The following is a 23888-nucleotide window of genomic DNA, read 5'->3' as shown; positions in this document are numbered from 1 at the left end:
CGGGTTCCATAGTGTAGCGGTTATCACGTCTGCTTTACACGCAGAAGGTCCTGGGTTCGAGCCCCAGTGGAACCACTTCTTTTTTTTATTTTTATTTTTATTTGATTTTTTTTAAATGCCGCTTATGAAGATTGCATTTCAATGTAATGGCCCGTGGATAATCATCGGTCATCGTGTTTTCTATCACCTAAAATTGCCTCGGCACCAAAATGGAGATGCCGGGGATTGAACCCGGGACCTCATACATGCGAAGCATGCGCTCTACCACTGAGCTACATCCCCACACGCGCAAAACGGGGTAAAGTATGGATAGATAAACATGACAAGCAAGACCAATACGCTTCTTACCTTTAGCTTCGAACTTTGTTTGCAACACTTTGGGTTAAATTCTGTTCTTTTTTGTTGCAGCATTTTTTTCTTTTCAAAGCGCCTAGTTAGCCGTGACCATTTTAAAACTTAAATTGAAATGCTGCTCTAAAGATTTTTTTTTTTTTTTTTAAATAATGCCTCCTTTAAGCAACTGACGGACTGTTACTTTACCAGTTAAGTGATGGATGGGACAAAAGTGTGCCAGCTATACCGCGGTGATTTATTACGGCGAAATTCCCCAAGCTAGCAACCCCCTTGCTAGCACGCATGTTAAATGAGGTGTGTCGCACAGTGATGACGTTTGGGAAAGGCAACGGAGCGCCGCCGAGTTGGATGCGCCTGCTGCCACGGACTTAATAAATTAAGACATTTAGCGAAGACGAAGACATATAGGTAGCCAGTATAGTGCATGTTGTTTTGGAGCGTGCACTGTGGGTCCAAATAGACGAATGCTAATTTGTAATCAACATAAATTTCCAAAATGTATCACATTAATTGATGAGTTGGATTTACAGCATTTATGCTCACTGGGGTGTTGAAACCAGACGGATTTGTCGAAGTCTTTTATTGTTTTTCAAAGTGACATGGAAGTGATTTATTTACAAAAGTTGTGCGAGATACAGAAAGTAAGGCTGCGTGCTGGCTTTATGATGACCACGTCACATGAGCAATGTCACATGGTCGTGTCGCAGCGTCACGCTCGCCCCTTGGGCTGGGCGCTGTCGGGGTTGGGCGTGGGCAGGATCCAGCGGCAGCATTCCGACAGGCGCATGTTCTTGTCCACGGCGCAGCTGGTGCAGTAGACGATGCCCAGCGCCAACATCACCACCAGAAACACGCACAGCGGTACCAACAGCGCCACCAGCAGCCAGCTCTTGTCATGTTTACTCTTGTCGCGCTTGCGTTCGCCTTCACCTTCTTGACCTCCGGCCGCCGGGCGGAGTACCTCGCCGTCGCTCCGCCCCGTCTCGGGCGGCCGCTCCGTCCGGTACCGCCGCGACGAGGGGGCGTCGTCCCACCGGTTCAGGCGCTCGTCGGAGTCGTTGGCTTCGGGGGCGTCCGTCAGCCATTGGACCTCAAAGTGGGGCCGAGCGGTGCGCGGGCCGTCGCGGGCCGATTCCGGTACGTGGGCCGGGTCGGTTGGGTCCGGGGTCATTGTGGAGTATTCTTCGTCGGCAGGCACCGGCCGGCAGCCAAGTCCGTCGGCCTGCAGCTCGTAGCCGTCGTCGCAGTAGCACTGGTAGCTGCCCAAGTAGTTGAGGCACTGCTGCTGGCAGGGCGACGCCCCCACACACTCGTCCACGTCCTGGCACGTACCGTCGCCCGACAGCTGGAACCCGTGGCGGCAGGCGCATGTGAAGGAGCCCTCGGTGTTCTGGCAGGCGCCCTCGCAGCTGCCCTCGTCCTCGCACTCGTCCACGTCGACGCACTCGCCCTCGTCGTCGGCCTGGTAGCCGTCGAGGCACGCGCAGTGGAAGGTTCCGGGCACGTTGACGCACGCCTGCGGGCACGGCTGCTGCTGACACTCGTCCACGTCAGAACACCGCCGCCCGTCCGGGCCCATTTGGTACCCCGGGGGACACGTGCAGCGGACCCCTCGGGCCGTCTCCACGCAATCGTACTCGCAGCCCATTTGCACGCACGCCGCTTTGACGCGTGGCGCCTCGCTCGGCGCGGCGGAGGCGTCCGAGGAAGGAAGCTCCGGAGGGTCTGTCGGGTCTGTCGGGTCTAAGGGGTCCAGCTCGCAGGTGTAGCCGTCCTCGGCAAGCACGTATCCTTCCGAGCAGTAGCAGTAGTAGTTTGAGTCGGCGTTCTGGCAGTGCTGCTCACACCCGTGGTCGCCGTCGCACCAGTCCTGCTTGGGCGCCGCAGCGCGCGCCCCGCAGAGCGGCGCATCCCGGGACCAGTCCACCGATCCGTCGTCTCTCTCCGAGCACAGCACCGTCTGATCACCGGGGGCGTCCGCCCCCGAGGGCCCGGCCGGACACGCGAGGGTGGCCACCGAGCCAAACGGCACGTGGCTCAGAACCCGACTGGTCAGCTGGAATTGCGTGGAGTACGTGGCCGGCCCCCGCCCCTCGTCCTCCAGGGGCGGGCACATGCCCCTGGAGGGGTACTGGCACACGTAGCCGTCCAGCGCCAGCCCGCACGAGCCGTCCAGCCACTTGAAGTTGTCGGCGTTGTCGCTGTTGAGGTGGGCGCCGTCTGCCGTGTTCACCGTCATGGCCACGCAGCGCGGCGCGGCGCACGCACCTGCCGCCTCCTCACGCAGCCAGTTGGTGAACTGACCCTCCTGGTCACCTGCGGAGGGCAACAAACAATCACAAGGTCACGCCACACAATTACACAAACGTCAATCTAGTCAACTAAATGTAGCAATCTAACCCAAGATAAAATACTATGATCGGTCAATCTGATCTGTAATCGACCCTGGTTTAATTTGATCTCACTAAACTCAATCCGGTCTGATCTACTTTAATCCAATTGAATATACTCTAATCTAACCAAACATAATCCTATCTAATCTAATCTAATCTAATCTAATCTAATCTAATCTAATCTAATGTAATATAATATAATATAATATAATCTAATGTATAGGCCAATCTACTCTAACCTAATTGTACTGTCTCTTATACTCTCCCTAATCTAACCTAATCCCACATAATTTTATATAACCTAACTCATATCGTCACATTGCCTAAATCTTTTTTGTGTGTGCAAAAGTTTTTTTTTTGCCTAAATAATCTCCTCATGATGCAAATCATTTGATTTTTTGTGTTTCCTGAAAAATCTGAAAAAAATTACAGGCTAATATTTTAAGAAGGCGTTGATATATAATTTTAAATTATTTTAATAATCTAATCTAATCTGGTGTTCTGGTGGTCGCGCTTTGTCGCTGCGGCCACTAGAGGTCACCAGAAGACAGTAATTGTTGGGGGGGGGGGGCTTCTCCTCCCTGCAAGCGCTCTGTCTGCTTTTCTTTCTCATCTGTCAAATTTTTTGGGGGTTGAATAATTGTAAATGATAAAAGCTAATTATTTTTATTGATAAAATAAACAATTTCACAGACAGGTTTAGATTTATTTATGAAATAATTGGTTAGTTATTAATAAATAAAAATCATTTAACACAAATTTTAAACAATTTAAAATAGTTATAAATAATAAGAATAAAAAATGAAAATGTGTTATTAAGTTTCCACATATAATTGGCTAATTGCAAACAATAGAAATTTGTATTGATTACAAACAATTTCACATATTTTTAACTAATGTTGATAAAGGGAATAAAAAAATCATTAGAATGCATGATTATTTTGTTCATAAAAGAGAATTCCATGTATTTATCAAATCATTGGTCAATTATAAACAATGGACACGCTTTGATTCTTTTGTATGTTTTTGTTTTTCAATTTTTGCCAACTGAAGAAACTGCTTGGTGAAAAACAATCCAATTTGGGTTAGTGAGCCGCTAACTTATGAAAAACAACCCAAAGTTGACCCAAGTTCGTGAGTCGCTCCAATTTTGACCCAGTAGTTTTAAGGTGGCAAACCAAAAGCAACCTTGCATGCGCCACCCGACCCGACCCGACCCGACTCACCCGTGACCCAGACGAACCCCCGCAGCGGCCGCGTGGACGAGCACTGCCGCGGCGCTCGGTGCAGCCCGATCCAGAGGCGCAGTCGCAGGCGGGCGCCGCGCGGCTCGGCGCCCTCCAGCAGCCGATGGAGGGCGTCGGCGGCCTGCAGGTCGTGCAGCGTGGCCAGCGTGCCGCCGCGCTCCCGGCAGCCGCGGCCCGCCTCCCGGAAGGTTCTCCGATGCATGAAGACGGCCAGGCATCCGCGCGGGTGGCACAGCGCGTCCTTCTCCATCAGCTCGCTGGCATCGCCGGCGGCGGCGGCGGCGGCGGCGGCGGCGGCCTGCGCCAGCCACAGCAGCACCAGCCAGGCCACGCGCGCCCCTGCCGGCCGGGGGCGCAACGTGCCAGCGGCCCTTCCGAGCGGCTCCATCGCAAAAGCGAGCTGCGATAAAAAAGAAGACGATCCTTCGGTATCCCAGGCGAGGTGGGCGCTGTCGCCGGCTGGTACCAGGACCAGAAGTGCGACCTGAAAACGGGGACGTTAATGACCTGTTTGGGTTTTTCCAAATCAGGTGAAGATTTCACGTGTGTCGCCTCTGCCCAGTACGCCCGCGACTGAAGGAGAGGATGGAGGGCTGGGAGGGGGGTTCGGGGGGCGTGGGGGGTTCGGAGGAGGAGGAGAAAATGAGTGTGTGTGGGGGTGGGGGGGGGGGGTTCCTGTTGCAACGTTGAGGGAAAAAATGGTGTGTTTTTGGAAGAAGAAGTGGGGGGGGGGGGGGCAGAAGGAAGTGCAATAAAGCCTGGAGGGGCTTCACTCAGTCAGCATGAGTATGAGGGCATTGGTAGGGGGGTTATGAAAACCATATGACCCCCCCCCCCCCCAATCATCTCTCACACACACACCAGAGTGGAAAATGTTTGTCATTTGTGTGAATGAGAGAGACCTGCAAGTGTGTGTGTATCGTTTGCGTGTACATTTATGTGAGTGGAGCTGAGAGTGTGTAGTGTGAGAGGAGGTGTGTTTGTGTGGGCCTGTTGCATGCATGTGTGCAGCTGTGAGAGTGTGTGTGTGCGTGTGCGTGTACGTTTCTGTGCATCTGTGCTTTTGCTTTTGCTATATTATGGGGCCCATGTTACCAACTTTAACTGTCCTTGTGGGGACATTTTGATGGCGTCAAAGTTGGTGTCAAGACTTGGTTTTAGAGTTTAGCTTTGAATTGTTTTTTAGTTGGTCGGGTAAGGGTTAGCAATCGGTTGTGATGGTTAAGGTTAGCGTGGAGGGCTAGGAAACGCTTTATGCCCCTGGGATGTTCCCACTAAGATAGGAAGACAAACGCGCGTGTGTGTGTGTGTGTGTTGGACGGGGTGTGCGGGACAGGAAAGAGGAAATGCCAGATGTGCATGAGGATCGAGGACGGCCTCTCAGGAGTATATTTTGGGGTTACCTTCAAGATGGACCACCTCATCTGCACGTGCGCGCTTGTGTGTGTGTGCGTGTGTGTGTGTGTGTGTGTGTTTTGGCAGAATTGAGGCGTTGAGGAAGACAGAAGCAGCAGCATGAGCGAGAAAAAGAAAGAAAGAAGAAAACCTGCGACTCCCGAAGAGCCTTCTGGTCTTGGTTCCCTCCCCCCTTCCATCTTGGCCGTCCCCACCGTGTCCTCGTCATCACCTTCGGCTCGAACCTCCCACTCGTGCCGCCGTCTGCTTTGGCCATCAGCGGCGGCGGCGCTGCTGCTGCTGGCCCCGCCCCCTCAGACATTCCAGCCGCGATGGATCTCGCAGACACCGGCGGGCAAAGCGCGCCGGCCCCTCTTCCGAAGGTGAGGCCGAGGCCCCGCCCACAGGAAGTTGATCAAGGTACCGCGGCGGGCAGACTCCGTTTTGCGCTTGCGGACGTTCGTCCTGCGCAAGTGCGACAACGTCATAAGCGCCACTTGCTCCTCCTCTTTCGTCCATCCTGTCGAGGTGCAACAAGTCGAACTTCCCGCGACCGGTGTGGGAGTGAGCACAACATTTGACACAACTGCTCCCCAATCACACCTGAGACCTCGGAACACGAGCAAGTCACATGACAAGCAGGAGGGAAAATGGCTGCCGAGATTTGGAAAAGAAAGGCGCCCTAAGGAGAGAACTCGTTTTATGTGAAGCGAGCAGCATTCATGTTTGTTTTGGGTCAGAACAGAACCCACCGACCCAACATGTGCGCGTGTGTGCGCGCCAGATCAAACACTCGTTCACTCTTCCCAACCGCGGGTGTCCTGTGTCACATATTCACGCACACGCGCGGACGTGTGTGTGCGCACAGACTGGAGCAATTAGCTGCGGCCTTGTGTGTGTGCGTGTATATATATATATATATATATGTACATTCCAATGTGCGCGCAGGTTCGATCCCCCGCGCCAGGCTGCAAAGGACGCGAGCCGTCCGCTCCCTGGGTGATGAGGAGGAAATACCTTTGTGAAGTTTCTGACCCCTGCCACTTTGACCTTTCCAGCTTGCAGCAGTTGTGTAGCGAGACGCACACGCGCGCACACGCACACACGCGCGCGCGCACACGCACGGCGCAGAGGTGGAAGTCATGGAAAGTTTGAGAAAACGAAGAAAGCAGAGAGCATGTGGAAAAGTAGGACAGCATGCAAGCTCGCATGAGATGAGAGTGAAGGGATGAGGGGACGAGGGGGGGGTGCGTTAAGGGGTGAGGTTGCGGGGTGTTGGGTTTCGGGTTTCGGGTTTCGGGGGGCCCAGCAGAAGACGGCGTAAGGAAGCATTGGAGTGACAAACAGAAGCCTCACAAAGCTGCTGACTTGCAAGAACGCAAAAAGTCTGGAAAACGCTGACTGATTAGCAACAAGTTTTCCGCAAAGCAAGCCAAGGACACGCGCGCGCGCACGCACACGCATTGTGTGTGCGCGCGTCAGCGAGTTCGATTACATCTGATTCAGTCACATCAGGTTACGTCCAGCCGGGTCCAATGACTTCCAGTTTGGCAACGTCAAGGCCGGTTCGTTCCACTTCGGTCCGGGTTCTGTTGGGTCCAATTAGATTCATTAAGGTCAATACTGTAGATTGAATTGAGGTCCAGTTCGATCCGGTTTTGTTGCAGGTTCTTCCAAATAAATCAGGTGCGTTTTACAGCATCTCCAGTTACCTTCAATCAAGTCTAGTTGCTGTGGACTGAATTGGGTCGAGTTCTTTTCAATCAGGCCCCATTCGTTCCAATTAGATACAATTAGGCCCAGTCAATCCAGTCCAGTTAGATCCTGGTAGGTCTGGTTGCTACCGGGTCAACTTTGTTGACATCACGTTAATCCTCCCCTGATGGAAACCCCCGAATTGGGTTGAGTTCGATTCACTCAGGTCCAGTTCAATGAGTTTTCAGTTTGGCTACAACGGGTCCAGTTAAATCCAATTAGGCTTAGGAATCAAGTCCAGTCAGATCCAGTTGGGTCAAGTCAGTTCCAATTTGAAACATTCCGGTCTGGTTTCCATTGTGTCCATTTAGTTCTCGTTACTGACGTTTTGGTCCAATGAGGTCCATTTGGAGAGGTCGGGCCCAGCGACCTCCAAGTTGGCTGCAAGTCCAGTTCGATCCAATTTGGTCCAATCAAGTCCAGTCCAGGTCGTTTATTGCCGTCAGATCGAGCCAATCCGGTCCACTTCGAGTCGCACCCAATCAAATCGAGCGCCGTCCAGTTGGATGCAGTCGCGTTGCAGTCTTGTGTTTGTTGGCGAGCTGAGACCAGCAAAAAGTGCAGTCGTCGTCATGGAGACGAGAGAGAAGGTCCTGCAAGAGGAATGTTCACATTGTTTACATGAAGAGTTCAGTCGTCTTTGCCTCGACCTTTCACCCGTCCTCCCTTCCTTCACTTCCTTTCTCCTCCTCCTCTCCTGCTCTTCTTTTTTCTTCTTCTTTCAGTCTTGCTCGTCTTCTTCTCCTCAAGGCCTCCTTTTTGCTGACTTTTCTTCCATTTCTCATTCGGGCCTGTTGAGGATTAGCTCGTTGCTCCTGGCGCCGCAACGTTTCTTTTCCGAGTCATCACGTGACTCTGACTCGGTGGATTCTTTTGTCTTTCAGTGGCGTCTCTCGTGCGCGCACACAAACACGCACCAACCACAAATTGGTTGTTTTTTCAATATTTCAATTCAAATGATATATTGTCTTGTCACATGTTCACAGTGGGAAAGGGGGTGACCCTGTTCGTTTTTGACACAGCTTGCGTATGTGTGAAGGACAAAGGTTGTATTTGCCAAGTTTTCTTCAATCTTAGACCTCTTATTTCGCAACTTCTGGTTGGTGGACGTTTTATTTTGAAGGGGTAAGAAAACGGGAAACGGCTGATTAAACGTTAAATGACGGTCACGTGAACTGAAGACGCGTTTGAAAAAGTAAAACAAAAGACTCACAGTCGAAAATGTCAACAGTTTTAACGATTTGAAAGGAGGCAACAAAGGAAAGAATCAGTGTTTATGTGTCGAGCGATTTGTTTGTTTGTGATTAGATTTTGAGTTCAATTCATCGCACTTTATCTGGATGAAAGTTAACTGCTCAACGTGTATGACTGTCAGGTTTATTTTCTTGCTATTCATTTGTAGAAAGTTTGTGTACGTGCCAAAAAGGCAATTAAAAAAAAAACAACAACCTTCAGACCACCAGTAAAGCTTTCATCATTTCAAGCGATGCGACAGCTTGTGGGAAATGTTTACATTGTCAAAAGCACAGCGTTTGGCGCCCCCTGCTGGTCACTACATGCTAACACGCAATCAATGTCTAAAATCATCTAAAAAAAAAAACCGTCCTTGGAAGAGTTCATATAATAATTTATTATTATTATCACAATAATAAAAATCATTATAATAAGTCATCTTGGTGACGTCATATTTGGCTTGTCAAGTCAAATCTAGTCTCTAAAATAAAATAAAAAATAACACTAGAAAATTTAACAAAAAAGAATAAAATCATTAATTTTACACTCAAGACGGATAACGACGCTGTTTTTGTGAGTCAAGGGGCGGAGTCTCGACAATTTTGACAGCCGCCATGTTGAGTCCAGCTCGTCGTCAGCGTTTCTTTGAAACTCTGACACACGCACACACACACACACACACACACACACTTGCCAGAAAAAAACAAACAATCGCCACGCAAATAAATAAACAAACAGCAGTCGCACACGCGTGTACGCGTGTCACTGCAAGGCACACTTTTCCTTGTCGTTGTACTTCCTCCTCCTCAGCGCCAAGCCGCGCTCCAGACGCTCGTCCTCTTCCAGTGCCCTGCAACACGCACATACACGCACATAGTGATGTTCGTGTGTGCGTGTGTGTGTGTGTGTGTGCATGCTGAAAGTGGTTTGCCACGCACGCACCCTCGCTCTTTGGCATCCATGTTTCTGATGACATCATCGCGCTGGTTGACCAGCGCCACCAACTGGTGCAGGAGGAGCTGCTCGCTCTCTCTCTGGGCGTGCGATTTCTGCCAGTCTGCGGTGCACACACGCACACGCGCACACACACACACGCACGCACGCGTGTGTGGTTAGAAGGGTCACATGACACGAGGCGAGCTCGGCTCACCTTCCACGGCCATCGAGACTCGCAGCTCTCGGGTCAGCAGCTCGAAGCGTTTCTCCAGGTCCTGCTCCTCCTGCCTGTCATCATCATCATCATCATCATCATCATCATCATCATCATCATCATCATCATCGTGACCGTGCGACCTACAGAAGTTCCAGGTGGTCTTGTCTTCGTATCAAGGCGTTCTTCTTGTTGACCAGCACGAACCACTCCTGGATCAGACGCTCCTCCTCAGCGCGGTCGCTTCCTGTCGCGTCACATGCGCACACACCTCAAGTTGTGCACGCTCGCGTTTGTGTACATTGTGTGTGTGTGTGCGCGCGCCACACCGCTTTCCATGAGGCTCCTGAGGCGTCGCTCCACCACCGCCGCCCTGCTGTCCATGTGCTGTTGCTCCGCCTCCAACGTCGCCATCTCCCTCAGCACGTACTGACTTGTGTCCTGGACATGCTGACCACGGCACGCGCGCGCGCGCGCACACACACGTGAATGTGCATAACGCATGGAAAGAGGGAAGGAAGGACGGATGGGAAGGAAGTGAAGACGTTGGAAAGGAGGAAGGAAAGAAGGAAGGTCCAAAAATGAGAAAGCTGTGATTGTTGCAGCTCCACTGATGACATCAGTTAGCAGTTAGCACTGACAATGATCATGATTGCTTGACAGGGTCAAAGTTCAAAACAAACTGACCATCGTCTCGTCTTCTTCTCTGGCATGCTGGGACTCTGCGCGCGCGCACACACACACACACACACACACACACACATTCCGTGAAATAGACAAAGCGCTTTCCTTGCGTGTGTGCGTGCGTGACTTGAGGTTCTGACCTTGTTCCTGTGCTCTTCCTGCAGACTCGCTGATGAGTTCACCTGCATCCTGAACACCACATCAAACACGAGTCACACGAAAAGAAGAGGAAGAGGAGGATGACGAGGGAGGTAGCAGCATGTGGCGCTCACCTGCGGAACAGGAGGCGTGGTCTCTTCTGCAAGGAATACGAAGCGCAACGACACGTGAACACTCCGGAGTGTTGAAATCAAATTTTAACGCCGACATCGACGCTAATAGCCGTTAGCCCGCCTGTGTTCGTTTCACGTCATACGTTAGCATGAAGCTCGCAAACCAGCAGTCGACCCCACAAGATGGTTCGGTTGAACATTTCAATATACAGTACAGTCAACGCCTGTTGGTCATTGACGCCCCAATTAAAAGCACTACAAAGTTCCTTGGCGTCAAAATGGCAACAAAGCACTACGTTTGTCTAAATGAAACTCCTGAACTCAATTCAAATAACCTCTTCGTGGTTGGTCGTGGGCCTTCTTTAGCAGGAAGGTGCCACAAGGTGGTGCCAAAACCACATTGCGAGCTGGCCTGCAACGACCCCCCCACCCCCCCACCACAATAAACCGCCGCTCACCGATCATCGCGATCGGATCTCTTCAGTCTAACCTTTAAGCGGCCTCTTGGCTCTCGGCGGCGGGACCAGCATGGCGGCCCCTCCCTCGTCGGGCGCGCCGTCATCGCGGCTCTGGGCACGCGTGAAATGACTCCGCAGCTGGCTGGCGTACGTCATCACCATCAGGCGGTCCGGAAGGGGGCGCGCCACCATGTCGGCCGGTTCCAGGAGGCGCGGCACGCCCACAGACTCCAAAGCGCCGAAGGCCTGGCGGGAAAGACAACAAAACGCACAAAACCTCAACCCCTACAACACCAAAGCAAAAAACGTAAAATATGTTTCCACTCAAAAATAAAAAATAAATATTTTTAAATATGAAGAGATTTTTTTTTAAATTGCGCCGCTATTTGAATGGTGCTACTTGGTTTGCCAAATGTGTTTTTTTTGTGCTGAATGGCGGCAAAAGTGTGCAAAGGCCTGACCTGCAATGATGACATCATCAGTCGTGAGGCCACTCACCTTCTTGTTGTTCAGTTCCATCTCGTGACCTTTCAACTCCTGAAAATCTCTGAAGGGACAAAAAGAGGATGGTGAGTGACAGACAGGCAGCGAACGATTGATTGACAGACGTGGCGCACATGAGGTCAGGGTGGAAGTGATGCAAGAGGGCGCAGAAGGCCAGGCCGCTCCTCCAGGAAGCGCTGAAGTCGGTGACCTTGACCCCCGCGTAGCCGGCCGTCACGTCCTGACACCACTGCAGCAGCGAGTGGCTGGAGGTCACCAGGCCCTGCCGGAGGTCGAGCGCGTTAGCATGTTAGCGTTTGGCTCGCCGTCGCTACTGCTGCTGCGTTTGCGTTTACCTCGCCGCCGTCGCCGCCCTCGCCGCCGCCGTCGCCGCTGTCCTTTCCGTCAGCCTCCTCTCTGATTGGCCCAGCTGGTGGTGAGGACGCGCTGCTGCGATCATGCCGACCGGTGACACCGCACTGCTCCGAAGGCCTGACACAGATGAAGATGATGATGACCTCACCTTCGTCATCGCCACCATCATCGTTGACCTCCTCTTCATCATCGCCTTATCATTTTCAACATTATCATCACCATCCTCATCCTCATCTTCATTCTTATCATTCTCATCATCATCCTCATCTTCATCATCCTCATCCTCATCCTTATCATTCTCAACATCACACTCATCTTCCTCATGATCGTCCTCCTCATCCTCATTCTCTCATGCAGACGCTCATCTTGAGCTTGTGTGTGTGTGTGTGTGTGACGATGTCGCCACGGCAACGTACGCGCTCTCTCCCAACGACCTCTGCGGCCGCTCGGCCAGTCGCCGAGCGCCATCTGACTCCACATCTTGTATCTCACCCGGCGCGGGAACCAGGAGCTTCCTGCCGTTGGGGGGCGTGTCCAACACCATCACCTGGATTTTGTCCAATAGGAGACGCTCTTCCTCCTGCAGATGTTGTTGCCTGGTCACATGGTCCAAGCGACGCAAGCTCGCGTTTGCATCTTCCCGCTGGTGCACGGCAACCGGACCACGCTGGACGCTGACACGTTCATCTTCGCGGGCGACGCCATTTTGTCTGACATCGTCATCGTCATGATGGCGGGTAGACGGTCTGCAGTGAAGAGAACGTTTGACAAGCTCATCAAATGCTCTTTTTGATCTTTAAAAAAATAATAATAATTACAGTATGCTGAATTCAAAATTGCACGCTATCAGTGTAGTACCACGCTGCGCCACAACACTGCCAGGCAGCACTGAGCTCAACTGGAGCACATGCAGCGTGGCAGAGAAGGTCCCCAATTGTCATCCAGCAGTGTTTGTTCCCACTGAGGAGAGCAAATACGCCTGTGATGATTGTTGTATGATCTTTGGTTTACGGTATAAATATGAATATGATCATAATCAAGTTTGTCTGCTTGAAACTATTAATATTTCTCAATATTACAATCATTTTTTTGCAGTCGGTCTCATTCCATTTGTGGGGGTCCAGGGTCTCTGCATGCGAGTGTTCATGCAAGCAGGCAGGCCATCACGCAGAGCAGACGCCACTCGCCCCCCCCCACTCTCCCACCCCTCCCTCACTCACCCTCCTGTGCGCCCCCCCATGTAGAGCTCAGCCAACCATATGGAGCCCAGATCCTCGTGACCTGGCTCAAACTCCGCCTCCTCCACATCAGCAGCAGCCTCCGGATAGACAAATGAGTCCGGACCAGGAGGACCAGGAGGACCAGGAAGGCCAGGGGGACCAGGATGAGCAATATCAACAGGAGGACCAGGAGGAATCGGAGAACCAAGATGAACAGGAGGACTGCGATGAGCAGAATCCGCAGGAGGACCAAAAGAATTGAGAGAACCAAGAGGACTACAAAGACCGGAAGGACCAGCAGGATCAGAAAGACTTTGATGACCAGGATGACCAAGAGAACTGAGAGTACTGGGAAGACCAGGAGGACCAAGACGACCCGGATCAACTGGATTTCTGATCTCAGACGGTTCTCGGTGTGTCGTGCCTCGCCCCTCGTCGTCGTCTGCGCGCTTCTCCTCCTCATTTGCAATGTCATCAAGCTCCGCCTCCTTGAGAGGTGGCTCAGTCTCTGATTGGCCGCTGATGATTTCCTGACAGTGTTGCCGTTTCTTCTCCTGACTACGCGTCACCTCATTTTGTCCTCCTCCTCTCACCCTCCTCTTCATTTTGTGTTCTTCACCTCCTTCCTTCTCTCTGTTCACTGTCTTTCTTTCCTCCATCTCTCGATCCTCCTCCTCTTTTGCCTTCTTCCATTCTTCTCCTCTCTTCTGCTGTTGTTCCTCTTTTCCTTCGTTCTTCCCTTCCTCCTTCGCTCTCCTTTCTTCTTCTCTCCTCTTTTCCTCCTCCTCTCTCTTCTTCTCTTCCTCCTCCCTTTCTTCTTCCTTCCTCCTCTCCTCTCGTTCTTCCTCCTCCTCCTCCTCCTTCTCTTCCCCTCTCCTCCTCTTCTCCTCTCGTTCCTCCTCCTGCTCCTTGGCGGCTCGACGCAGCCTCGCGACCAGACTGAGCTGGGGCGCGTCTACGGGGACGGGCTCTGGTTCTGGCGCTGCGGAGTGGCCTGGGGACGCAACCCGGGGTGACGGGTCCGCCGCATGGTCTAATTGGACCTCAAGTGAACCGCCAGAACTTTGCCTGTTGTGTTCAGCCACTGCCACCTCGCAACTACAGGACAAAGCAAACGTGAAGGACATGAAGGGTCAGCTGGGTCCGGGTTCTGGAAGCTCAGCCACATGACCCACTTGTCGTCACGCGATGACATCGCTATCACAACACTGTGGCATGAAGTTAGATGAGACAAACTTAAAGAGTGATGATGAAATATATTACGGGATGGATTGCGCCCATACAGAAATTGCGGGTTTGGGCCAAGAGACGAGGTTCCACCACACGCCACAGAAAACTGCATACTGCATTACTTTCATTGAACCACAAAAACATGGCATGATTGTCAAGCACCAAGTCAACACTCACCTCCGTGCCACCTGATCCTCATCCTGCTCCTTTTGCTCCTCCTCACAAGGAGGCGTGGCCTTGGCTGTGATAGGCCCAGCGGGAGCGTCCGCCTCAGCACTTTCACTGTCAAAGATAAAAGAGTCCTCACAAGACAGACCAGAACCAGAACTTTGCAAGTTCACTCACGGACAGGAAGAAGAACATTGAGACAGACAGGCCGACATCTCGTTCTCTGCAAAAAGCGAACCTTCCCTGGGCAGGAAGTGGGTTGTGGGGGTCGTGGGTCCCGAGCAGTTCCCGAGTGTTTCTAGCCTTTTTTTTCCCAGCACAACTTTCCAGAGTTTCGATACCATTTCAGAGCGTGACCAGTTTTCCAGAGCAGTTTCTCGACATTCCCGGTGCGTTGAGACTTTCCAGCGCATGTCTAGAATATTCCCAGAGCGTCCCTACGACTTGCCATTCCCAAAATTTCCCAGAGGGTCTCTGGACCTTCCCGGGTTGTTTTTAGAGCTTTCCAGTGCATTTGCAAAAAGAGATCTGGACTCGTGGGGCCCACCAAAATGTCCCAACAAGGACAAGTCCGGAAACCGGGATATGGGCCCCATAATGTAGCAAAAAAACAAAAAAAAAACACCCACGCAAGCACACGTGACCTATGAGGGGTCATCAGTGGTGACAACGAGGAGAAACTCACCGCTGATTGGTTACCGGCGTCTCTCCTGATTGGCTGAGACTTGGGTCTTGAAGGCAGCTGCTCATTTTCCTCTCCTCTTCCTGCCCCTCCTTCCTGTCTTTCTCCTCCTTTAATCTTTGCATCTCTTTCGCCACTTGCACCTTCACCCTCTCCTCCTCCTCCTCTTTCTTTCTCTTCTCTTCTTCCTCCGTTTTCTTCCTCTCTTTCTCCTCCATCAATCTGTGCATCTCCTTCTCCTTCTTTACTCTCTGCTCCTCTTCTTCCCTCCTCTTTTGCTCTTCATCCTCCTTTCTCTTTTTTTCTTCCTCCTTCTTCCTCTCCTTTTCCTCCCTTTTTTTGTTCTCCATCCTTTCTTTCTCCTCCCTCAATCTCTGCACCTCCTTCTCCTCCTTTAGTCTCTGCTCCTCTTCTTCCCTCCTCTTTTGCTCCTCATCCTCCTTTCTCTTTTTTTCTTCCTCCTTCTTCCTCTCCTTTTCCTCCCTTTTTTTGCTCTCCATCCTTTCTTTCTCCTCCCTCAATCTCTGCAACTCCTTCACCCTCTGCTCCTCTTCATCTCTCCTCTTTTGCTCTTCATCCTCCTTTCTCTTTTGTTCCTCTTCTTTCTTCCTCTCCTCTGCCTCCCTTTTTTTGCTCTCCATCTTTTCTTTCTCCTCCCTCAATCTCTGCACCTCCTTCTCCTCCTTTAGTCTCTGCTCTTCTTCCCTCCTCTTTTGCTCCTCATCCTCCTTTCTCTTTGTCGCCTCCTCCCCATCCCTCTTTTTTCTCTCCCTTTCCTCCTCTTTTCTCTCATCTTCCTTTTTTTTCTCCATCCTTTCTCTCTCCTCTCTCAATCTTTCAATCCCTCGCTTCTTTTCCATCTTAATCCTCTCCTCCTCTTCACACCTTCTCTTTCTCTCCTCTTCCTCCCTTTTCTTCCTCTCCATCTTTTCTTTCTCACCCCTCAATCTCTGCTCCTCCCTCTCCTTTTCCTTATCCCTCCTCTTTCTCTCATCTTCATCTTTCTTTATTTCTTCATCCCTCCTCCGCCTCTCCTCCTCCTCCTCAATTTTCTTCTGCTCCATCTTTTGCTTCTCAACCCTGAGTCTTTCAATCTCCTTCTCCTTGATTCTCTCCTCTTCTTCCATCCGCTTTCTCTCCTCTTCCTCTTTCTTTTGCCCTTCTTCCTCTGCTTTCCTTCTCCTCTCCTCTTCCTCCCTCTTCATCCTTTTGCTCTCCTCCCTCAATCTCTGCAGCTCCCTCTCTTTCGCCTCCTTGACTCGCTGTGCCTCGCTCTCCTCTTGCATTTTTTTCTTTCTCTCTTCTTCCTTCTGTTTCTCCTCCATCTCCTGCTGCTTCCTGTCTTTCTCCTCCCTCAACCTTTGAGCCTCTTCCACCCTCTTCTCCTCATCCCTCCTCTTTCTTTCCTCTTCTTTTGTTTCCTCCTCTTTCCTCCGCCTCTTCCTCCTCTCCTCGTCCTGTTCTTGCCCTCGTAAGCGTTTCTTCTCCTCCTCTTCCTTCTCTCGTTGCAACATCTGTCGTGTCTCCTCCTCCCGTCTCCGCCACTGCTCCTCCTTCATCCTCCTGTCCTCCTCTTCCTTCCTCATCCTCATGAGTCTGGCCTCCTCCTCGTGGGCCTGCTGGAGTCTCCTCTCCTCCTCTCTTCTCCTGGCCTCTTTCACCTCCTCCTCTCGCTTCCTCTTTCTCTCCTCCTCCTGCCGCAGCCTGTCATCCCGCTCTCGCTTCTCCTGGAGGAGCCTCTCCTCCTCGTGTCTCCTCCTCTCCTTCAGCCTCCTCATCTCCTCCTGCTCCTGGAAGAGCCACCTCTTCTCCTCCTCCAGCAGTCTCCTCTTCTCTTCCTCATGTTGCATCCTCTTCCTCTCCTTCTCTTCCTGCTCTTTCCGGTCCTCCTCTTGCATCTCTTCTCCCTCCTCCTCCAGGGCAGATAACCTGGCGGAAGGCTCCTTCAGCAGGCTGCAGAGGAGAAAGAGAACATTGCTCAACCTTCTCTTTCTCTCCTCCCTCCTTTTTTTCTCCCCTTTCCTTGCATCTCTCCCTCTCCTATGCTTCCCTTCCTGTCCTCCTCCTGTTCTTCTTCTCTCCTACCCTTTCTTTTATTCATCCACTCCTCTTCCTCCTCTTTTATTGCTCCTCTCCTCCTCTGTCTTCTCCACATCATGCTTCATCATCCTTTCCTCCTACTCCCTTTTTGCTCTTTCCTCCTCTCTTCCTCCCTCTTCATTTGTCTTCGTCCCCTCTTCTTTCTCCCTTCATCTCACCTTTTTTCTTCTGCTCCATTTCTTTCATTCCTCATCTCTCTATCCTCTCATTCATCTACTCTTCCTTTTGTTTTCTATTCCTCATTTTTCTTTCTTTCTTTCTTCCTGTCTATCTCTCCTCCCCTTCTTTTTATCTCTTCCATACCTCTTCATCTTCCTTCTTTAATCCCGCCAACTCAAACTCACCCGCCCGAGTCCCGCTCCACAAAGCAGCCTCCCGATTGGCTCCCGCGCGTCCCAATGACGTCATTGCGTGGCGTTTCTCGTCCCGCCTCCACACGGTGACGGAGGTCTTCGGCCTCCTCGTCGCCGTGGAGACCGGTCTGCTTGGGGGTGATAAAAGCTGCCAGGACGCTGGTGGAGGGCCGCTGGGGGGCGGAGCTCTCACAGCAGGCAAAGGGCCACGGAGGGGGCGGGGCTATGATCAGCTCTGATTGTAATTGTCTGGGACTGGGGGGACATAAAAAGCGGAGATCAGGTTTGACCTGCACCACTTTTGTTTGGCTGAAGGGAGGCGGGCCAGGCGGGAGGAGGACCAAAGCAAAATGCGCACGAAACGTCCAGCAGGGGGCGGGTCAGCTCACAAACGCTTTTATGTTAGTATGATGTTAGCTTGGGCGCTAAGCACAGTGCCAGGATGTAGCTCACACTCGGTGTGTGTGTGTGTGTGTGTGTGTGTGTGTGTGTGTGTGTGTGTGTGTGTGTGTGTGTGTGTGTGTGTGTGTGTGTGTGTGTGTGTGTGTGTGTGTGTGTGTGTGTGTGTGTGTGTGTGTGTGTGTGTGTGTGTGTGTGTGTGTGCCCCACCTGCCCCTCGCTAGCTCCTCCAGGTTGGCCGTCTTGGCGTTCTGCATTGTGACTGGTTGTCCAGGTGAGGCGATGTCATGGGCAGCCGTGGTACTTTGGCTTGCGCTTGGCGTCTCCGTGGCAACAGATGATGCCGCCACCTGGGCCAGGGCATCTGCGTGAGAACAAAATGGCAAACTCTTGTGATGAGGAAACTAACGAAAAAATTTTCATGGCATAAAACTAGAATTTAAAGACATATTTTTTCATGGAGCCTTGAGCCCGTCTTGCTGCAAATGTAGCTGTTAGCGGGGAGCCGGTTGTTGATAGGCTACTATCAGGTGGGCGTCGTCAACGACGGGATGCAAGTGCTCAGCTCTAAACACCGCGATGCTACTCTGTTTTAACGTTGGTCATCATGGAGGCAGATGGAGCGCTCAGTTTTGTTTTGAAGTTGTACCAATGGGCGGGCTACTGGCGGAGGGAGGGAGCGGAACCCGCGGCAGGGGTGGGCGAAGTGCCGGTGCAGCGGTCTCACAAAGGGCGTCCAGGTCCGGACGACTCAGCAGCGGCACGGCGGTGATGTCGCCAGCGGCGGGAGGGGCCGAGGGCGGCACTAAGGAAGAGACATGCAAATAAGGATATTTGCTAAGATATGCAAATTAGCTGGAAACATAATAATATTTTGCTGACTTTGTGTGAAAGTCCACATTTGAATGAAAAGGAGCGCAGAGAAGAATAAAATCTGTGGCACATCAGTGAAATAACTCACCTGGCAGAGCGTCGCTAGAGAAAGGTGAAGGGGATGAGGGGCGGCCCATCGACTTTACAACTTGAGCGTTGAAAACTTGAGCGCCACCTGGAGGACGCAAGCAAACAAACACGCCTGCACGTGAGAGGACGGAGCGGATGTCGCGGGAAAAAGGCCACCGCCGCCGCCGCCATGACGCTTACCTGACACACCGCTGACGTTTGCTGAAGTTTGGACCACAGGGGGGCGCCGCTCATACGACGCGGCGGCTAAAGGGGAGGCCAGCGTGCGCACCGTAAGGAGAAGATGCGGAAAAAAATGAACAAAACGACAAGCGAACACAGCCTAAAAAAGTGAGTTTCAGTTTTGGGGTGGGGGGGGGGCTTAGTGGACTTTTTAAGACCTACCGAGGTCTATTTTAGCAAACTCGGCATACAGTGAGTAAAGGGTAGGGAATGAGTTACAGTTTGTGAGCGTGAGCACGCCAGCCGCTATGCTACCTTTTCCCTGGAAGATGGCAGGCAGCAGCGGGGGAGGCGGCGGTGGAGTGATGAGGGGGAGGGGCATGGCACGAGAGGAGGAGAAAGGGGGCTGGGCGGGGTTGGGTGGACCGCCCCCTTGGATGATTGATGGATGATTGATAGATGAAAGATCAGGAAAAACCAAAAGGAGGGAAGATGGAAATAAGGATGAGACACAAAACGTTTTTTGTTTGTTCGACAGGCTGAGAAATGGCAGCCGCCAGTATGTTCTGGCTCAAGTGGCGTGCACAGGAACAGTCAGAGGAGCAGTCACAAGATCGGTCTGAGGAACAGTTTACGGAACAGTCAAGGGAGCTGTCAAAACAACAAAAGGAGCAGTTAGTGGGACAGTAAAGGGGAAGAACAGCAAGCGAGGCATTCAAAAGAACAGGCAGAGGAACAGCCCAAGATCAGGCAGAGGAACAGTCAAACCGTCTCATGATCGAGTTACTGAACAGTCAGAGGAACAGTCACAGGAAGTGGCAGCATTCACAAGAACAGAGGAACAGACAAAAGACGGCTATGGGATCGTCAGCAGATGGTCATAAGAACTGTTAGTGGAACAGTCAGAGGATCGTCCAAAAGAATCAAGGTGCAGTCACAGGAACAGTGTACTTTTGCATAGTTTGGGATGAGCATGCGATAGCAAGAAGCTACCTGACACGTTTGTGGGTTCAGGTGGCGGAGGGGCGGGGCGATTGGGCCTTGTAAGAGGGCGCGGGACGGCTGCATCGGAAAGAGGCAGGAAGTGAGATAAGGGAAACAGGAAGGGGGCGCCGCAGGGAGCGCTTTGACGCCTGGGGTTCACCTGCCGCTCCGCCAGCGGACCTGCCGTCGCCGTCCTCGTCGCTTTCGTTGAAGTCGTCCATGTTGGCCACGTCGGGTTTGACGCTCATCAGGCTGGCGAGGCTCTGCATGTCTTCATCGCTGAAACAACGGCCGCCGTTAGCGCCGCACAGCTACGCGGACGCCGCGCTTGGCTACTCACGTGGCTTTTCCCTCGCGCACGAAAATGCAGGACAGCGACAGCTTGAGCTCCGCCTCCACCACTTTGACGGACAGCGGCTTGAGCTTGAGCCTGACGTCCGTCTGCGTCGGCGTCACGCTGGCGTAACTCTTCAGGTTGATGGCAGCAGACGCGAGAACCTTACGGTGGCCTTTGCGCTCCTTTTGAATCACACAGAACTGTCAGAGGAACCGCCGGAGGCGGGGACGACTCAACTGGTACGCGGAGGAGATGAACAGCGAAGAGTTAAAACTGGTCGAGGTGGCGAGGCATGCCGAGAAAAATTTCAGAGGGAGGGTCAGAGATACGGTCCGAGAAACAGGAACAGAAACACCGAATGAATAATGTTGAGGAATGTGAGGAAGAGGAACGGGCAGAAGAAGAGTCTGAGGTTCAAGGTTCACGCCGAGGAACAGGAAGTGGATCAGTTGAAGGACCGTCCTGTCCTGATCGAGTAGCGTGCTGAGGAATGGTCAGGAGAGTCTGAAGAAGAGTTACGGGTACGGACACACAGAACAGACAAAGGAACAACTCAAGGAAGGTTCCGGAGGAGTCGCCTGCCAAGGTTTTATGGTCGCTTGGCGGTCCGAGGAAGAGTCGCGAAAAGTCAGACGGAGAATGCGAGGAACAGCTTCCCGCAAACAGTCAGAGGGACGAAAACCAACGACCGACGATTGTCCTGTAAATGGCGTCCACAGAACCGGCGAGTGGAGTACTCACGCCCTCAATGACGAAGGTCCATTCTTTGTCCTCAAAGGCGTCGGCGCCCGCTTCCTGGAGACACACGCCAACGCGACACACACACACGCGTCACAACATGGCCGCCACCGCAAACTCGCCACATTTTGCAGCTACCTTGAAGAGCGTCACGGAGATGTCCACGTTCTCCGGGACGGGCCACAGAACCATCCCTCTGTACGGGTTCTTGATTCCGGGCTGCCAGCTGTGCAGCTGCAAGCACACGTGCACGTGCTCGAGTTTGTCTTTCTGGGCTCGTGCGTACGACAGACCCTTTTTCAAATTGTTAATAAACAACCGGAATATATATATATATATATATATATATATATATATATATATATATATATATATATATATATATATATTTAAAAAAATAATAATAATAAAAAAAAAAGAGCAATGATGATGACATTTCCGAATGAACAATACTGAGCTCTTAAAAAAAATAAAAAATAAAAAATAAACAACCGGAAACTTCCGGGGTTGGCGGGAAAGAACGCGACTCACGAGCGCAAGCTTGAAATGAAAACCAGGCAAAAAGGTTGTCGTGTTCGGGGCGCTCGGCTTTTCTTTGAGGAATTTCGATGAATTGGCCGAACCCTCGATTCTGTAAACTGTCTGAATTGCCTCCATCAATTTATTTGAATCGACACGTCACGCGTTCAAACGTCGGCGCGACGCGGAAGCGAACGTCATCCCTGCAAACCATTTCCTGTTTTCTCCTGACCTTGATTGACACATGAGAGGAAAAACCTTTCGACTTTCGAAATATTGTCACCTTGGAGCACATGCGCCGGTTCCGCCTGGTCCAAACCACACGCAACTTGTCCGGTTGCCTGCACACACACACACACACAAACACACAATGTTTAGTGTGTACATGGGACACACACACTTGTCGTGTGTACACTTTCCATCCTGAGGCACAAACTCGTGACGAGCGTGAGGACAGTTGACGTTTGTGCGCGTGCGTGTGCTGGATTGCCCGCCGGCGCGGAGGAAGTGAAAGAGGAAGTTGCACTGCAGCCACGTGACGCGCGCACACACAAAAGTTGCCATGAAGTCAACTTTAAAAACAAAACACCACACAAATGTCACTCAACTGTTTTACGCTTGCAAATTGTGTTAATTATAAGAATGTGTTGAAGGAAAAAAAAGAAAGTCACATAGACGCTCTCGTGTGAGTTCAAAGTTCATGACTCTACATAACAAACTTTCAAGCAACCATTTTGTTTTGTGGGAATTTTTAAGCAATCATTTTTGGGGAGTGAATTTTATGTGACATATTCTGTTGTGGCGTAATTAACGGTAAGAAGAACATCAAGCTGTTTGTGTTCAAGTTGTTCAAATATTTCAAATTCTCATCACCTCCAAACCAGGGGTGTCAAACTCATTTTCATTCAGGGGCCACTTTCACCCAAATTTGATCTGAAGTGGGACAGAGCTTTATGTCCCTGGCCTAATAATCTATAAATAGCAACAGGGCAAAAGTATTTGTCTTTTTTTTTTGTTTTTGTTGGTGCAAATAATTACACATACGTTCCGAAAATATTCTCAATTATTATCCTATTGCAACGTAATCTGAATCGTTTTGCATCAACTCTTCAGTAACTGCCAAATTTCTGAAAGTCATTTAATTGTTTGTCAGTAACTGCTGTTTTGTGTTCCGTCCTCACGGGCCAGATTGGAAGATAACGTGTTAGCACAAATGCTAGCATTGTTACGTCAATGAGATGTTTTTATATCTTTTTGTTTTACAGCAAACTTGTGTGGGCGAGTCTTCTTTGCGATTCCTCAAAGTGACGTCATATCACTCATTGCCTCCCATTTCTTGGCAGCCAGAGTGACAACAGGTGCTGAGGAATATATTTTAAAAGTATTTTTCCAGCGTTTTAAATAATTTAATTGCATTCTCGGGTGAGCCGGTAAGCAGTAAAACTTTTTTAAAAATAATTGTATATATCTCTTTTTTTGGTCTGCAAATGAGTATCGATATAATAAAAGGGAAACAAACACTCGCTGCTAACAGCTGACGCGGGTACGCGCGCGCCCTTGCGGGAGGCACCAAAGAAACACACGAAACGATGACGCGCGCACAATCATTAAGACAATGCATGACGTGTGTATGTACACTCACCATTTGTCTTTGCATTCGAGCAGCAATTCCTGGTAAGACGCCACAAACTGAAACTTGGAAGCCTTTTTGCCAACACGCTGAAGTCTCTTCCACACTGACGTCATCGTGTACACTCAAAGCACGTCCCGCGTGGGTCCAAGCGTCTGTAAAGTTCTTCTGGTGGCGCGCACACGCGCCGGGTGACCGACTCAATTCACTCTCCGGGAAGTCCCGCGAAGGGTAAGGCGAGGCGCGCGCCCGCGTCCTTTCCTGCCACACGCACGCGCACCCGCGCGCAAAGTGCAGTCAAGTATTTCAATCTCCACGTCCACGCCAGACTTTGATCCGGCCACGCACTCTTCCGCCGTGCGCGTGCACGCCTTAAGGCGACTTTGCAGTTTCCGCGCTGACTCAAGTGCGGATGCGCGTCCACGCGGGGTGACAGCGGGAGGGGGGGGGCTATTTTTAGGATGATTGACGGGAACAGCCGCGTGGAGGGGCGGGGCGTGACTCAGGGATTCCGACACGGCGCGAGACGAAGCTTCTTTTTTTTTTTTTACTTTTTGCACGTTGCTGAAACACCTGACCCCGCCCACCAGCGAATGATGAGTGA

General features: G+C 51.4%; 2 protein-coding genes and 2 non-coding genes across 8 annotated transcripts; 1 reads left to right on the top strand and 3 right to left on the bottom strand.

The window, feature by feature from the left end:
* Positions 1-2: 2 nt before the first annotated feature.
* Positions 3-75, top strand: trnav-uac (transfer RNA valine (anticodon UAC)). Its single transcript has one exon. It is a non-coding gene; the product is annotated as a tRNA-Val (tRNA).
* Positions 76-210: 135 nt separating this feature from the next.
* trnaa-cgc (transfer RNA alanine (anticodon CGC)) lies at positions 211-282 on the bottom strand. Its single transcript has one exon. It is a non-coding gene; the product is annotated as a tRNA-Ala (tRNA).
* A 646-nt stretch (positions 283-928) lies between these two features.
* Positions 929-4591, bottom strand: LOC147161213 (uncharacterized). Its single transcript, XM_086098898.1, has 2 exons — positions 3974-4591; positions 929-2670 (listed from the first exon to the last, which is right to left on the bottom strand). Exons 1-2 carry the CDS (start codon positions 4380-4382, stop codon positions 1064-1066), a joined length of 2016 nt encoding a protein of 671 aa, XP_085955024.1. The 5' UTR covers positions 4383-4591; the 3' UTR covers positions 929-1063.
* Positions 4592-8507: 3916 nt separating this feature from the next.
* LOC147161212 (uncharacterized) lies at positions 8508-23684 on the bottom strand. 5 transcript variants are annotated; one of them, XM_086057578.1, is made up of 28 exons: positions 23297-23684; positions 21938-21995; positions 21274-21369; positions 21139-21192; positions 20401-20579; positions 20221-20339; positions 20070-20138; positions 19095-19160; positions 18913-18999; positions 18601-18756; positions 18162-18315; positions 17544-17807; positions 15103-17052; positions 14427-14531; positions 13020-14117; positions 12216-12545; positions 11781-11916; positions 11559-11707; positions 11440-11488; positions 10974-11187; positions 10484-10509; positions 10352-10400; positions 10215-10249; positions 9857-9977; positions 9675-9774; positions 9528-9601; positions 9320-9434; positions 8508-9227 (listed from the first exon to the last, which is right to left on the bottom strand). In XM_086057578.1, the coding sequence occupies exons 1-28, from the start codon at positions 23398-23400 to the stop codon at positions 9140-9142; spliced, it is 6045 nt and encodes a 2014-aa protein (XP_085913704.1). In that variant the 5' UTR covers positions 23401-23684; the 3' UTR covers positions 8508-9139. The 5 variants fall into 5 exon arrangements, with proteins under 5 accessions (XP_085913704.1, XP_085913705.1, XP_085913707.1 ...); XM_086057579.1 differs by lacking the exon at positions 20070-20138; XM_086057581.1 differs by lacking the exon at positions 13020-14117 and having other exon boundaries at positions 23297-23682.
* Between the last annotated feature and the right edge of the window lie 204 nt (positions 23685-23888).

Source organism: Leptonotus elevatus, chromosome 16 (assembly GCF_054856555.1).
Source record: "Leptonotus elevatus isolate MCC_2025b chromosome 16, RoL_Lele_1.0, whole genome shotgun sequence".
Lineage (NCBI taxonomy): Eukaryota > Metazoa > Chordata > Actinopteri > Syngnathiformes > Syngnathidae > Leptonotus > Leptonotus elevatus.
This window is presented reverse-complemented; position numbering and strand designations above follow the sequence as displayed.